The sequence below is a fragment of the Strix aluco genome, chromosome 6 (assembly GCF_031877795.1).
Source record: "Strix aluco isolate bStrAlu1 chromosome 6, bStrAlu1.hap1, whole genome shotgun sequence".
Classification (NCBI taxonomy): Eukaryota; Metazoa; Chordata; class Aves; order Strigiformes; family Strigidae; genus Strix; species Strix aluco.
Window position 1 is genome coordinate 40,949,641 of NC_133936.1, and position 15,229 is coordinate 40,964,869.

Sequence of the window (15,229 nt, forward strand, 5' to 3'; positions counted from 1 at the left end):
GATGTGCGGGGCGGCTGCGCACCCCCCGCTTCGGGGCCGTTCCCAAAGCTGTCTGGAACGGATAGAAACCGTGTGACCGGGAAAGGCTCGGCTCTCAGGCTCCAGCACCGCGGTGGCAGGCAGCCGCTGGAAGCTGCCTTCCCGTTTCCGCAGCAGGGGGAGCAGCCGGGCCCCGCCGGGGCGGGCGGGACTGGGGGCGGTGCCTGCCCGCCCTTTGCCCCGGAGCTCCGAACTGGGAGGTGCTGGGAGCTGCTGGTGCCGGGAGCAGCTGTGAGCGAGGGCTGCAGGCGGTAAGAGGAGGGGTGAAGCCGACGCGGGGGGGGGGGGGAGGAATCCCCTGGAGGAATCCCCTCCAAAACGGGCTTTCGCAGGGCTGCAGCTCCCTGCTGGGAGCGTCTAGGCCTGAGCTGGGTAAGCAGCTGCCAAGCTCAGCATCGTATCACGCGTTGCAAGACCTAGTAACCCTTTATCGCCTGATGGTGGCTATTTGTGCGTCGCTCGAGGAAACGCGCTGTGTCGCACCCCTCTGCTCGCCGTGAGCGTGCGAGACGCTGCGGTTGCCCATCAGAGGAGGCAGGGAGCCCTCCTGGCAAACTTTCGGGGTGTGTCATCAGCCCATAGAGGCGTTGCTGTCGCAGCCAGTGCGTGCTCAGGCTCCAAAGTAAACAGGATACGGCCGAGAGCCTTCCGCTGCGGCGCCACGGGCCGAGAGCGACGTGCTGGTGGCCACTGGGCCTGGGCTGGTGGGGCCCTGCCTGGTGGGTGCGGGGACCGTGTGGTTTATAGCAGCTGGGGGAAGGCTGGGAGAGCAGCTTTGGTGGCTGGTGGGAGGCTTAAGGGGCTCGGCGGCGAGGCCAGACTCACCTCCGTGTGTGGTGACAGGTTTAACAGGGCTCTGGATTTAAAAGAGACTTGGAGCATTTCTGGAGCAGAAAGGGACAAAAAAAAATATCCGATGGTTCAGAAAGCACAGGTGGGGGTTGCTGTGATTGTGTTGCTACTACTGAAATATGGATTTCCTTAAAAAAAAAAAAAAACAACAACCAAACTTTTATGTGGTTAGTTTTTCTGATGCTCTGCTCAGTCCCCCCAAATTCACAGATATTCCAGCTCTAATGGTGGTTTATTTCAGAAGATACCCAGCTGGGACAGGAAAGCAAAGGAGTAAGGAGAGGAAGGGTTTAAAAACCTAGAAAGCTTTTCCTCGTCAGACACTGCTGGTTTGTTTCTACAATTAGCTTATACCTGTGGGCGGGATGCTTGGAGAGCAGGTTCACACTTGCTTGGGGCAGCCTCACAGGCAAAGTCCTCCCCAGGGCTCTGCCAGGAACTGGAGACTTTGGTGCCTACAGTCACGCACTGAGGAGGCAGGAGGAGTTTGATCCCATGGTGACAAACCCCGAGGCAGGAGCAGTTTGATCCCTGGTGACAAACCTGGCTTGCTGCCTCCTCCCAGGTTCCAGGTCACCCAAGCATGGCCACCCAGATGTTCGAGGGGAGAGGGCACGCGGCAGTCTACCAGAAATACAGGTTTGCGCCAGGCGAAGAGCTGCAGCAAACCATCCTCACCTACCTGCAGGAAAAGGTGAGTGGGGTATGGCCAGGCTGTAGCAAAAAACAAGGTAGTAGTATTTGTGGGTAGTAGTATTTACCCTGCTTGGGGGTGTTACCTTGCTTGGTGCCACTTGCTCAGGGCAAGATGTGGGCACTGAAAAGCCTTTCCATGGGTTGTGCCATGCCAAGGCTGTTGCTCTGTGGACGCTGCGGGGAAGGAATGGGGTAAAAGCACAGAAATTGTGTGGCCACTTGCCCACTGAGATGCATCTGCTCCTCCCTGCAGAGGGCAAACCCTGCTGAGCTGGTGGTAGATGTTGGCTGCGGGACTGGACAAGGCACCCGCTTCCTTGCGGAGCACTTCAAGAAGGTGGTGGGAACAGACATCAGCGAAGCACAGATCCAGGAGGCCAGGGACTCCCCCTCCCTGCCCAACGTCTCCTACCTGTGAGTGTCAGGGCAGCAAGCTCTCAGCCGAAGGCAAAACTCTGGTCCTCACACAGAGGTGGTGTTTTGTGAGTATGATTGTTGTAAGAGCCAGCGGGTGCCAAAGTCAATCCCATTTGATGGGATTCTTGGTGTGAACGGGCATTACCCTAGACTTGCCGTGGTCTTGCATCCCAAACAGTCATTATTGACTCCAAAAAATGGCCCACTGACTTCACATCCTACTTCCTAATTTCCATATTACACACTACCTTTTTTCCTTCTCCCACTCCAGTGTGTGCCCTGCAGAGGAGCTGCCGTTCGAGGATGCCTCAGTGGATCTCCTGACATCATTTACGGCTGCACACTGGTTTGATATCGAGAAGTTCATGAAAGAAGCGAACCGGGTGATGAAGCCGGGTGGTTGTGTGGCCATCAGCACCTACACCGTGGACATGAGTCTGCGCTATGGAAACTGCTCTGAAAAACTGACCAAAGTCTTCAGGGAGGTAGGGTGATGAAACTTAAACCTCAGGGCTTCCCCTCCTGGTCTGGGCAGGAGGAAATGTGTAGTGCTTCGATGCAGAGAGGAAAGCAATGGGCTTGGGGATATGACTAGAGAACTCCTATTGCAGGATGGGGCATAGGGATGGTTAAATACAGGGATGAAGTTGAGATGGGGATTAGTGGTTCCCCTGCAGGACTGGGGCTGGTTGGATGAGGAGAAAAGGGACATTAGGATTAATAGGACAGACTCTGTGGCGAGATGGGCTGCGGAGCAGATTTGGGAGGCTGGTATCATCAGAGAGACTTCTCCTCTTGCTCTGATCGCAGTGAAATGAATGGGAAGTAGAAACTGTTTGGAAAGAGGGGTTTTTGGTGATGTTTCTTGACAAAGAGTTTTTTAACAACTCAATAAAAGGAGATTTTTCCACTGTGAGTAAAAGCGGTGTAGGGAGGAGGATAGGACCCTTATCTCTACAATAAAATAGGATCCTTAAATTCTTGACACTAAATAAGATTTTGTGTATTTTAATGCAAGGAATATTTAAAAAAAAAAGTACATGTATGAATGCATCAGATCTAGGGCCAAGCAAACCTGAGTTAAGTGGAAACTGAGAGCTTCAAGTGGCTTTGTGTTTGTTTTTTAATATGCTCTCTTTACAGACCTGGGACCTGATTTTAAAATACTCGCATAATAGACTAAAAATAGTCTTGGAAGACTACAAAGACATCTTTGAGGCCTTGCCGTTTCCAGACAAGAAGAGGTGAGCAGAAACCCCTCAGCACAGCACCGGGAGTGGATAGAGGTGGCGTCTCCGCTCTTCCACAGGGCTGCTCTGCCATTGGCCCAGCAAGGACATGAGGGAGCCGGGTTTGCCACAGCAGGGGGCTGCCAGGTTTCAGCAAATGCCTTTGCATCGTGGCAGAGCTGTGTGGCTGCATTTCCACTCCTGTTGGATTTAATGTGGCTCTATGCTGGGCAAGCAAGTGTGATCTAAGGGCTGCAAGGACCCTTCCTGCTCCAGCCAGGATTGGGTTAGATTTTTTTAGTTGGTGGTTTATGATAATTTGAGGCTTAATGGATGAAGGGGAAAAATGGAGTGAGAGAGAGAACCTGCCCCTGGCCTCCACGGAGCCAGTGCCTGACTCCCTACCAAGGCATGGGGCAGGGACTGACTCCACAGGCAAAAAGGAGATGGTGGTGGTGGTGTTGCAGAGGTGGTGGTGTCCTGGCTGCTGGAGAGGAACGGGCTCTGCAGGTAGGCCTGTATCAAAAGGGCTGTTCAAGTCACAGAGTCTTGATGGGACCTGGGACCATCACTTAGAGCTCCTGACCCACCAAATGCCACAATCTGATGTTGTTTCCATCTGTTGGACCTTTGATGGTGTCAGGTATTTTATTCACCACCACCTCAATCTGTTGTCCTTGTTCTGCTGCCTTTGAAATTTAACATGCCAATGCTCCTTTCTTCCCTGTCTCCCTCCTAGAATCACTGATATCTTTGACAAAATTCCCATGACGATTGCTGGTGTGGTTGGTTACATGGAGTCTGCCTCTCCATATCAAGTCTTTAAGAAGAATGACCCCAAAGCTGCAACATCCCTCCTCCAAGAGACTGAAAAGAGGTGAGAAAACAGAGGACCTGTCTTATGCCGTGCATGGAGAGTGAGGTTGTGGAGACCCCTTCAAACCTGGAAGTGAGCTGTGCAGTGATGCACTCCCTCCTTCCCCCCTGGTGTGGACGGAGACTTGTCAGAGGTTAAACAGCAGATCTTCTGCTGCTCACGGCGTGACTGACCTGTTTGAGTCAGTTGACTTAAACTTTGAGTCCATGTAGCTGTATGTGTTCTTGCACTGGTGTATCCATGTAAGTCTCATGTCAGAAGGATCTTGAGTTTCTTTGCCTTGCTCTCGATTAGTAGAGGGCAGGAAAAATATTGACAGTTGCATCTTAAAGTATCTATTTTGGCCCACAACAAGGGCCTGCTGCAAATCTGGGAGGGGAAGACATCCCTGTACCTGCAAACTTATTCACTGACCAGAACAACCCTTGTGTGTGTGCTGGAAGCATCTGCCATCACAACCTCTGTGCTTTGGGTGGAAGAGACCTATCTTTGGTTGTAGATGTTGCCCCATATTGGGTGGGAGCTGGCTGGGCAGAGTGAGACCCTTCCTCTGCTTCTTGTTTCAGGATGCTGGAGACGATGGGAGTTTCCTCTCCTGAAACCCCAGTGGAGTTCTGGGTGAGGCACGTCTGTGTGCTGGGGTGCAAGGGACAGTGACAGGAAGCCCTTCTGACCTGGTGCTGGAAGGGAAGGAAGAAGTGGGCTGTCTCCTAATACCCCACTTGTAACCATTCTTATTCTTCGGGGAGATTGATGCTTATTTTGCTGATTAAAATTTTGATTTTCTCTGGAAAGCAGACAGAGTTTATGCCTGCTCTCGGGTTCCTGTCCACCTTGGTCCTCCAGTTGGCCCAGTGCTGTGCCCTCAGCACTGTAAGGGTCCAGTTTCGGAATGGTGGTGGTTGGATTGCACATGGGGATGAGAATCACAGTAACAGCTGAGAAACTTGCTGCATTTCTTACACTATGATAATAAAAAAAGGCTGAGAAAAAGTTGCTTTTGGTTCTTCTTTTTACAAGAGGCTGTAGAGCACCTGCTGGGGTGGGACTAACTGTACTTCACGGGCACTGCTTACCTAGGCCCTGAGTGGCCTTCTGTTTTGCAGGGTAGTAAGGCCTTTGACACCGTTTCCCACAGCATTCTCCTGGCGAAACTGGCTGCTCACAGCTTGGATGGGCACACGCTCTGCTGGGTAAAAAACTGGCTGGATGGCCGGGCCCAAAGAGTTGTGGTGAGTGGAGTTAAATCCGGTTGGCGGCCGGTCACAGTGTGTCCCCCAGGGCTCGGTTATGGGGCCACTCCTGTTTAACATCTTTATTGATGACCTAGACGAGGGGATCGAGTGCACCCTCAGTAAGTTTGCAGATGACACCAAGTTGGGTGGGAGTGTTGATCTGCTCGAGGGTAGGGAGGCTCTGCAGAGAGATCTGGACAGGCTGGAGCGATGGGCTGAGGCCAACTGTAGGAGTTTCAATAAGGCCAAATGCCGGGTGCTGCACTTGGGCCACAACAACCCCCAGCAGCGCTACAGGCTTGGGGAGGAGTGGCTGGAGAGCTGCCAGTCAGAGAGGGACCTGGGGGGGTTGATTGACAGCCGGCTGAACATGAGCCAGCAGTGTGCCCAGGTGGCCAAGAAGGCCAATGGCATCCTGGCCTGTATCAGCACTAGCGTGGCCAGCAGGGACAGGGAAGGGATCTTACCCCTGTACTCAGCACTGGTGAGGCCGCACCTCGATGACTGGGTTCAGTTTTGGGCCCCTCACTCCAAAAAGGCCATTGAATGACTCGAGCGTGTCCAGAGAAGGGCAACGGAGCTGGTGCAGGGTCTGGAGCACAGGTCTGATGGGGAGCGGCTGAGGGAACTGGGGGGGTTTAGTCTGGAGAAGAGGAGGCTGAGGGGAGACCTCATGGCCCTCTACAGCTACCTGAAAGGAGGGTGCAGAGAGGGGGGATGAGTCTCTTTAACCAAGTAACAAGCGATAGGACAAGAGGGAATGGCCTCAAGCTGTGCCAGGGCAGGGTCAGACTAGATATTAGGAAGTACTTCTTTACAGAATGGGTTGCTGAGTGTTGGAATGGGCTGCCCAGGGAGGTGGTAGAGTCCCCATCCCTGGAGGTGTTTAAGAGTCGGATTGACCCAGCGCTGAGGGATCTGGTGGAGTTGAGAACAGTCAGTGTGAGGTTAATGGTTGGACTGGATGATCTTCAAGGTCTTTTCCAACCGAGATGATTCTGATTCTGTAGGTGGGTTTGAGGTAGGAAGGGGCCATTTGCCACTTATCCTGCCCAAGCTAAGCTAGGAGCCATGTGCTGTCTTTGAAGGCCGAGCTGGAAAGGGGATGTTCTTGCTTTCTATGGGACCCCATCCCTCGTGCCTTGCCAGTGGGTGCTGCAAATACCAGCAGCTTATCTGCCCCAGGCTTGTCTGGCGCCATGCAGCACTGCTGCTGTGGCCCTCACGAGGCTACTCGCCCTCAGCACAACTCAGGAGCCATTCTGGGGTGGCTGCCACAGGGGAGCAGGTTTGTGCTCCCCTCTGTCCCAGCCTGCTATCGCTCACCCACGCTGCAAATGGAAGATTAGAGGCTGCGTTTTGGGGAGGGGCAGATGGAGACAATGAGGTCCAAGGCTGGGCACAGCCCAGCACAGGTCCCCTCCTGTTTGCTTTCCAGATATTGTAAGTCCAGGCACAGCCTCTGTGGGGGACCTTTCCCTTTCCTGTAACTCCTGCTCTTGACAAGAAGGCTGTCCTGATGCCACGGGTAGGGCTGTGGCCTCACTGTGTTATATCTCGGAGCATTATTAAGAAAGGTAGAAGTGATACCTCTGCTCCCTGCCCCAGAGAGAGCACCTGGAGGGGCTGGAGGTGCTTCAGCTGTGGTCCTGGGGCTCTCAGGTGCAGACACTGAGCCTCCTTAACCCTGGGCACAACTCCATGGGGGTCACTAAGTGTTGGCTCAGCTTGCCTGGGTGGGGAGCAAAGGCTTTGACCCCACTTGGTGGCTCCCAGGAGGGTGGGGGTGTCCCAGGAGGAGAGCTATGGGGAGGAAAGCGCGTTGTGTCCAGGGCCATGTGCGAGAGAAGACCTCATGGAGCGGCGATGCTGTGTCACCATCACTGGTGAAGAGGCTGCACTGGGTGCAGGTTGAGTTTGGGCAAGCAGCAGCCATAAAAGCTCCCTCGCTGGGTGGGGATGGCGCTTGTCATCTCCTGCAGGAGCACTAGAGGCCTCTCTCTGCCCGGGAACCCACCAGACACCGCAGCAAGCCAGGGTGGTGGTGACCTGTCCAGCTGCCTTGGCTCAGCCTGATGAGGTGCGTCCTGCGGCCATGCCTGGGCACGGAGATGTCGCCTGGGAAAAAAGGCTTGTGTGGGGTTTTGACTCACTTTAAATTTCAAACTTCAAGTTTAAATCCACTCACTAATTAACTTTTCAATTAACAGCCCTTCCCTGCCTTGCACTGGCTGCATGCTCAGCACATCCCCTGTGATGATGCAGTGGGTGACCGGCCATGATGTAACTCCAGGGATTGCATCACCAACGTGCTTGGTGTGGTGTTAGCAGCGCGAGGAGTGGCACAGACCAGCCTGGCACCACCATGGCGGCTGCTGCCGCTCGTGAGTGCTGGGAGGTGGTGAAGGGTTCTGGAGTGTGAAGCAGGGCCAGCAGTCTTTGATGGCACCAACACCCTGGGCTGGCGGGGACGGGTCGGTGATGGCTGCCGAGTGGAGGCCACCCGATGTCCCCTGTGCCGGCACCACTGGGCCACGGGCAGTGCTCTTGCACATCACCCAGGGTTTTTATTTTTAAAGGTGGCTTTCTTGGAGCACTTTTTGATTCTTTCTATCTTCTTTCCTAAGACCAGTCGCTTTAGCAGGAGACAGTTCCTCTTGGATGAGCCCGCTGGCTCCAAAAGGAGTCGGGAAGGAGCAATCCGGGCTTGTCCTTACCCACTCCAGCGGCATGGCTCGTGGCCAAGGCTTTCCCACGCTCACACCATGCAGTAACCAATGAGTCACGGGGCGATTGCCTCACCCGGAGCTAGTGCCTGCAGCCCTGCCCGTTTTCGCTTTCTTTCTTGCACCTGGGATCTCCCACGCACCCAGGATTTCTTGCTCCAAGCAAGTTCAAGTGGCTCCAGCCCGATGGGCTGTGTGAATCCGAGGAGGGGTCTCCATCATCGCCACCTATGCCGCTCTCCCAGTACGGCATGTCTGCAGTCAGGGCTGGGACCCACCGAGGCTGGAGCGATGACTGCGGCAGGTCCCCAGTGTCCTGCAGACCCCCAGGTGCCCCCAGCCCATGGCAGCTTTGGGGGACCCTCTGCTGTTGTGACAAGAGCCAGCACTGTTGTGGTTTGGGGGAGCCAGCATTCGCTGGCCGCACTGGGGACCGGGGTGTGGTGGAGGGTGGCATCACTGTGCAAGATGCTGGCCGGCATGCTGATGTCCAGGATGGTGAGACCACGTCCCATCGGGGAAAAGCCCTCACTGCTGCTCAGCCAGGCACCCGTGGGCTTGGCTACGGCTGGCAGTGAGTGAAGCACAAACATCTGAGCAAGGTGCCCAGGAGATGCTCAGCCCTAAGTGCCAGGGGGCTGTGCTCATGGCCCCGGCTTCCCCGCTCAGCTTTCGCTTTTCCTTTGATGCCTCCGGATCTGCTTTCGCCTGCACGAAGAGATCAGGTTTCGCTTTGATTCTCCAAGCAGAAATGACACCTGGGAGATACAAGGCACAGCAATGGGGATGAGGAGCTGGGTCCCGTGGGGATGTGGTGCTGCTCTGGGACCTGGTGGGTGACCCAGCAGTGTCCCAGCGCTGTCCTCAGCAGGAGCCTGGGGCAAGGGGCAGCGATTCATGGTGGATCCACGTACATGCCAGGGCGATCTTCCAGCCCTGCTGTGTGTCCATGGGGCTGCAGACGAGGCCACCCCAGCACAGCAGGCACTGGACATCACCTGTCTCAGTGCTGGACGTCACTGTCTGGGTGCTGGGGACCTTGCTCCAGCCCCGCTGGTGGCCGCTGGAGATCCCAACCCAGGTGCCAGAACACCCCAGCCTGGCTTGTACCTTGGTCTGGAGGAGGAAACACCCCACAGTGCTTGTCCCATGAGCCAGCTGGGCTTCACCATGTGGGACCTAGAGCCACCATCGCCCTCCAGCTCCTCCACAGTGACCTGAAGAGTTCCAGGCAGGACTGGGACCCCCACTCCCTCGCTTCCCTTGCCGGGGACCATTTGTTTTTACACCCCTTGGGCTTTTTTGCTAAGGTGCCATCTATTTCAGCTGAGCTGTGCCTCACCTGGACATCACACATGAAGTTAGTTATGCTAGTTTGGGCTTTTATTTCATAGTTGTATTGAAGGTGAACAAGTTGCATTGAATAAAAAATTACTTTTCCAAATCTGTGTGTTAATGTTTAATGGGAGAGAAAGGAATGACAATGCCGTTGTCCTGTTTGCTGGGAGTGGACACCAGACCCAAGCCCTGGCCGAGGCCCAGGCTTTTAGTTCCTGAGCCTGCCGCAGCAGGGGAGGCTGGTACAGTAGCAATGTCTGTGACTTGCCGTGAAGAGAAACTCTGTGCCCCCCGTGCTATTGGGCTTTAGTGCTGTGTTTTGCTGTCCTGGCTGTTCTCCAAGCTGTATCTCCACCTGGCTTGGTCAAAGCTGAGACAGCCACTGCCCAAGCCATACTGCTCCCTGCCTGCCATCTCTGGTCCTCTTCACCTCCACCGTGGTTTTCCAAGAAAGACCTGAGCTCTCCAAGATGCTGCTGGAGCAGGGGAAGGTCTCAGGGAGGGCTGGATGGATCCTGTGGGTCAACAACCAGTCCTGATTAATCTCTTCATTAATGATCTGGATAATGAGGCAGAGTGTACCTGCAGTGTACCAAGTTCACCTATGACACCCAATTGGGAGAAGCGGGTGATACACCAAAGGGTCATGCTGCCATCCAGAGAGACCTCGACAAGCTGGAGAAATGGGCTGAAAAAAACATTATCCTCTTCAACAAGGAAAAATGCAAAGTCCTGCACCTGGGAAGGAACAGCCCCAGGCACCAGGATGTGCTGGAGACCATCCAGCTGGAAAGCAGCTCGGCAGAAAAGGGCCTGGGGGTCCTGGTGGGCATCAAGTTGAACACAAGCCAGAAACGTGCCCTTGCAGCAAAGAAGGTGAATGGCAACTGGGGCTGCATTAGGAGGAGTGTTTCCAGCAGGTCGAGGGAGGTGATCCTTCCCCTCTACTCAGCACTGGTGAGGCCACCCCTGGAGTGCTGGGTCCAGTTCTGGGCTCCCCAGTGCAAGAGAGACGTGGGCCTACTGGAGAGAGTCCAGTGAAGGACCATGAGGCGGAGGAAGGGACTGGAGCGTCTGAGGCTGAGCGAGCTGTGGCTGTTCAGCCTGGAGAAGAGAAGGCTTGGAGGCTCTCAGTGGTGCCTACTGAGGGGCAGGAGGCAATGGGCACAACGCAGAATATGTGGAAGTCCATCTGAACAGGAGAAAACACTTTTTTCTATGAGGGTGTCAAACACTGACACAGATTGTCCAGAGAAGCTGTGGAGTCTCCATCCCTGGAGATATTCAAAACCAGACAATATCCTGGGCAGCCTGCTCCAGCTGACCCCTAGAGCAGGGGTTGGGGTGGACAATGTCCACAGGTCCCAGACCATCTCCACGACTCGGCACAGCACGTCCATGCTGGTCTGCCTGCCCGAAGGTATATCTTTCCACAAACCCATGTAAAAACTTCTCCTGTGTGTGTGGACTCCTTGAAGTCAGCAGTTTATTTCCAAATATGAACATCAAAAATTGGGTCCTTCTGGAGCAGCGTTCCTCTACCACATGAGGCACCGCACAGTGCATTTATGCCTGTTGCTGCATTATTGTGTATTTACTTTTTAGATACAGATATTGCCCTAATTTTCTATGTTTAATGCTTGATGAATGCATGAAACCAAAAGCACAGTGGGGATGGCTCCACATCGCAGGAGGTTACCTTGAGAGGTTACCTTGGGGGAAGGGCAGATTTTGCTGAATGGTGGCATAGTTCCAGCTGTCAGCAGAGAGATGTCAATACCTGATATTTGTGCTTCCAGACTAAACAGGGAGGAAACCCCAGTCAGCTCCAGCAGCTGGTGGGGGCAGCAGCCTCATTCACCTCTGGCAGCTTCCCTGAACAACCCTACATCCCACCTGGAAAACACCAGGTGGAAGTGCTCCTGCTTTCGCTCTTTTTCCTGCTTTTGTGGTGAGCCTGGTCCCTCAGGATAATACACACGTAAAGCTCATGCCTGCAGCCTGTGTTGTGCAGTGCCCGCTCCCAGCTGCTGCTTTCACCCCCTCCCTGCCGCAGCCGTTGTGCTGCGCTTTCCGTGGGGAAACTGAGGCACAAACTGCTGCTGCCACTCGGGAAGCACCAAAACCCTCCCAGTCACCCCGAGCCCACCGTCCCCGTGGGGCTGCGTGCCTGGGGGTCTCCCGCAGCTTTTGGCGCAGTGCTGGGCTGGCTCATGCCCAGGCTTCCTCGCGCTTGCCAGCACCTCTGCGCCGCTCGACGTGGCAGCAGCGTTCCCCCGTTCAGCTCCCTTGGAGGGGTGCGAGTCAAAGACAGCCCGAGCATCCCGCTGCATCCCTGGGGCGCCGGGCACGCTCGCCCTGTCGAGGCAGGCAGCGGGGCAGGCAGCGGGAGGCAGGCGCTGCCCACACCTGCCGAACCTGCGACTGCGGGATTCCCTCCGTTGCCGCTTTCACTTTCCTCTTTTCAGAGCCGCCAGGCCGTGGGTTTTCCTGCCAATCTGAAAGCGCAATTGCGCCGGGCTGGCAGCATAAAAAGCCGGGGAGATGGGGAACAAGGCAGCCAAGGAGGCGAAGCAGCTTCTCGGGACTGGCCACCAGCCCAACAGCTGAGTGAGCCACCTCCAGCAACACCGTCAGGCATCTCTACACCAGAGATTTAGAGGATCCGACCCAGAGCGCTCCGGTTCATCCTCTCTGGCTTCTTGCACCACAGCCCGTTCACCCCATCATAACCTGCTCACCATCGGGCTCTCGTCGCCAAAATGCTGCACCTTGTCTTGACCCTGCTGCTTGCGCTGGTGCTCCAGACCAGCCTCGGGGCCGTCATCCCCCACAACACCCTGAAGAAGAGCTGCTACCTGTCCAAGTACCGGTTCCCTGTGTTCCACGAGACAAACGCTGTGCTTAGGATGAGGGAGAAGTTTGTGAGTACCACTGGCAATGGGGGGCTGTGGGCTGGACAGGGGCACGGCAGAGGGGATGCTGAATTCGAGACCCTGAGTGACAAGGTGGATGTTTTCTGCATCGGTCTGGGGATGAGGAGGATATTTTCCAAGGGAGTTTGGGGACAAGAAGGATGCTGGGCCAAATTTCATCCTCGTTTCAAACCCCTCCAGGCTGAGCGGGGTTGCACAACATCGCCAAAAGTCAAGATGACAGTTTTTCAATCTCTCTCTTGGTTTATGTTTGCAGAAGGCCACCAAGCCGCTGGCAGACCGCAAATGCACCGGCAACATCTTCCATCGGAACTGGGACATGGCGAAGCTCTCGGTAAGAGCGAGGCGATCCTGTAAAAAGGGGGTACAGTCCCCTCTCCAGCTGGGACCTCCTGTCAGCTGGTCCCCCCTCCATCCACACCCCTGGGCAGGGCTTTGAGACCCCCATCCTCCAGCCCACGGTCAGCCCTGGCACTTTGGGTCCCTAACCGGGATGCTCCCACCCGCAGGTGCCCGACCGAGTGATGCTGGTGAAAGCCGAGCTGAACCTCACCATCACCGTGCTGGAGCTCCCCGCCGCCCCCAGCTTCGCCAAGACACGCCAGCAGCCCCTTGCCTTCCTCACCCAAGTCCAGAATGACCTGCAATGCTGGGTGAGTGCCCCCCCAAAACCCCCCCAGGCCTGTGTTGGCTCTGTGGCCCCTGCGCTGGCAGCAGCACCGTGGGGCATCACCATCCTCACATGGCCGCTTTCCTCACAGATGGACACAGAGGCTCCTTCACATGAGCCCTCTGAGAAACTGAGCCGCTGGCTGAACAACCTGCAGACAGCCAGGGAAACGGTAAGTCAGGCCAGCAGGGTGAGGGGGTTTCGGGGTGCTAGCCCGCTGCACCCTGTCTCCAGCACTAACCTGCCTCTCCTCCCCACTGCAGAAGACCAACAGCTGCCTGGAAGCCTCCGCCATCCGCCACATCTTCGAAGTGCTGAACGACCTGCGGTGCGTGGCCTTCGAGGAGCAGTGTAATTAGACCCCGCCGCGGCATGGCACCGCACTCACCAGCCCCAAAGGATGCCGAGGTCCAGGAAAATGAATTTTATTGCATTGCTGGACTGTATTTCCTATTTAAGAATTTTTCTTATTTATGTGATCTCAGGGAGCAATTTCTTTTTCGCATTGTCTTAAATTATTGTGTATTTATTAGATATCTTTGTTTTGCTGGTTTTCAAAACACTGACTGTTTTTAAGAAAATCTATTTTTGTACCTGTTATTTATTACAGAGTATATGATGTATATTTATTTGCCTGTATAAATTTTTTTTTACATGCTATTTAATATGAAAAATAAAATAGATACCATAAACAGTCAGGCTGCCATCATATGGTTTTACTATGCTTTGCTATAATATCACCCCTTTGGAAAAATGAGTTACGGGGGGCGTGAGGGAGGACATCAAGGCAAATTTTGAGCATTCAAAAATTAGCAGAACTTTAGCATTCATGTTCATCTCCAGCTGCCTGGGGGTGCACCCTGACCGCCCTCCCAGGGTTTGCCTTTGGGAACAGATGGATGCTGTTGTGGCTAGGGCTGTCCCTGCCCGCCCGGGGACAGGAGCCTGCTGGCCACCCATTTCCACCTATGTTGGGTGGTCAAACCAGGGCATGGAGCCTGGAGGAGCCCAGAGCCCAACATGGTGCTCACATCCCCGAATGGGCTGGGCAAGCCTCTGGATTTGGCCATCCTGGGAGCTCTCAGAAGACTCCTGAAAGATTTAATCACCAAACTGGAGCTCAGGATGAGTGAGGAGCTGAGGAAGGCAGGCACCCAGTGGGGAGAGGAGGAAAAGGACCCGTGAGCAAACCCAAACCTCATTCAATCTCTACTTTCTCAGGCTGGGGAGATGGGTCTTTGGAGACAAGTCACCAGGGGAGGGGCAGCCAGCAGTGGTGGCCACATGTATGTGTGATGGCCACACCTGGGGTGAGCAATTGCCCAAACCTGGGGACCAGCCAAGGCCTGGGAACCCAAAAGGCGCAGGTTTTGGTGGCAAGAAGGAGAGGAACACAGGGCAGCTGATGGGTGCTTGAGGCTGGGGTAATTTTACGGTTGCTGCTTTTAGGCTGAAGGGTTTGGGACTGATGATGTCAGGAGCAACACCCAAGGCAATGGAAAGCCATCAGGAAGGAAATGCCGTGGGGTCAAGGAGACGGATGGGCAGGCGAAGCCCTGGCGGTGTGTCTGGGATTGCACATTGGGTCCTGGTTTTGGTTAAAATGAGGCACAGCTCATCTCTCAAAAAAGGAGCTGCAGCAATACTTCACCTGTCTGGCCATCAGTGCCTGCTTCGGAGGGGTCTGCCCCAGCGTACCCTCTTCCTGTCCCTGCTCACAGTTTCACCCCTCAGTTTTAAAGTCTTGAGAGAAATCCCTCTCTATGGGGCCTACGTATATCCAATGTCTATGGGGGGAGGTTGTTTTTAAAACATTTCTGGCCAAAAGTGCTATGCTGCAATATCTAAACAACACATGGATCTGGAGAGGAAAGATTAATGAGGGTGAGGGTGTTTTATCAGTCCCCAAAACAGATATATTTAGATTATCCTGCTCTCATTAAGTTATCTACCAAGTCATTGTGAAATGTAGCTACTGCGAAATGGCACGTGATGCCACTGCACCAGGGAGGAAGGCAAAGGCCTGCTCGTGCGTCTGTCTTCGGGGAAGGAAATTAGCTCAAATCCCCAAGCGGTGGCAGGGTCACAGCACAGCTCTCCCAAGCAGAAGGCAAGGGCAGAAATCCCTCCTGGGGAACAGCGGTCCCTCTTTATCTCTCTGCTGGGTTCACGAGCTATCATTTCCATTGCGGTGCTCCTCACTCCGCATGTCCT

At 54.7% G+C, this 15,229-nt stretch overlaps 2 protein-coding genes across 3 annotated transcripts; both read left to right on the plus strand.

The window, feature by feature from the left end:
• The first annotated feature begins 218 nt into the window (after positions 1-218).
• On the plus strand, positions 219-5,103 carry LOC141925464 (putative methyltransferase DDB_G0268948). Of its 2 annotated transcripts, none has more exons than XM_074829759.1 (7): positions 219-290; positions 1,457-1,585; positions 1,841-2,001; positions 2,276-2,489; positions 3,148-3,248; positions 3,973-4,110; positions 4,677-5,103. In XM_074829759.1, the coding sequence occupies exons 2-7, from the start codon at positions 1,475-1,477 to the stop codon at positions 4,765-4,767; spliced, it is 816 nt and encodes a 271-aa protein (XP_074685860.1). In that variant the 5' UTR covers positions 219-290; positions 1,457-1,474; the 3' UTR covers positions 4,768-5,103. The 2 variants fall into 2 exon arrangements, with proteins under 2 accessions (XP_074685860.1, XP_074685861.1); XM_074829760.1 differs by lacking the exon at positions 219-290 and adding an exon at positions 667-758.
• Positions 5,104-12,171: 7,068 nt separating this feature from the next.
• LOC141925531 (interferon lambda-3-like) lies at positions 12,172-13,381 on the plus strand. Its single transcript, XM_074829976.1, has 5 exons — positions 12,172-12,417; positions 12,602-12,679; positions 12,855-12,998; positions 13,107-13,187; positions 13,279-13,381. The coding sequence occupies exons 1-5, from the start codon at positions 12,172-12,174 to the stop codon at positions 13,372-13,374; spliced, it is 645 nt and encodes a 214-aa protein (XP_074686077.1). The 3' UTR covers positions 13,375-13,381.
• The last annotated feature ends 1,848 nt before the right edge of the window (positions 13,382-15,229 follow it).

Coding starts and splice junctions, on each gene's coding strand:
- LOC141925464 (XM_074829759.1), top strand. CDS start 1,475: ATGGCCACCCAGATGTTCGAGGGGAGAGGGCACGCGGCAGTCTACCAG. Junction 2,002..2,275: donor CTGCCCAACGTCTCCTACCT/GTGAGTGTCAGG, acceptor CTCCCACTCCAG/TGTGTGCCCTGCAGAGGAGC. Junction 3,249..3,972: donor CCGTTTCCAGACAAGAAGAG/GTGAGCAGAAAC, acceptor TCTCCCTCCTAG/AATCACTGATATCTTTGACA.
- LOC141925531 (XM_074829976.1), top strand. CDS start 12,172: ATGCTGCACCTTGTCTTGACCCTGCTGCTTGCGCTGGTGCTCCAGACC. Junction 12,999..13,106: donor AGAATGACCTGCAATGCTGG/GTGAGTGCCCCC, acceptor CTTTCCTCACAG/ATGGACACAGAGGCTCCTTC. Junction 13,188..13,278: donor TGCAGACAGCCAGGGAAACG/GTAAGTCAGGCC, acceptor TCCCCACTGCAG/AAGACCAACAGCTGCCTGGA.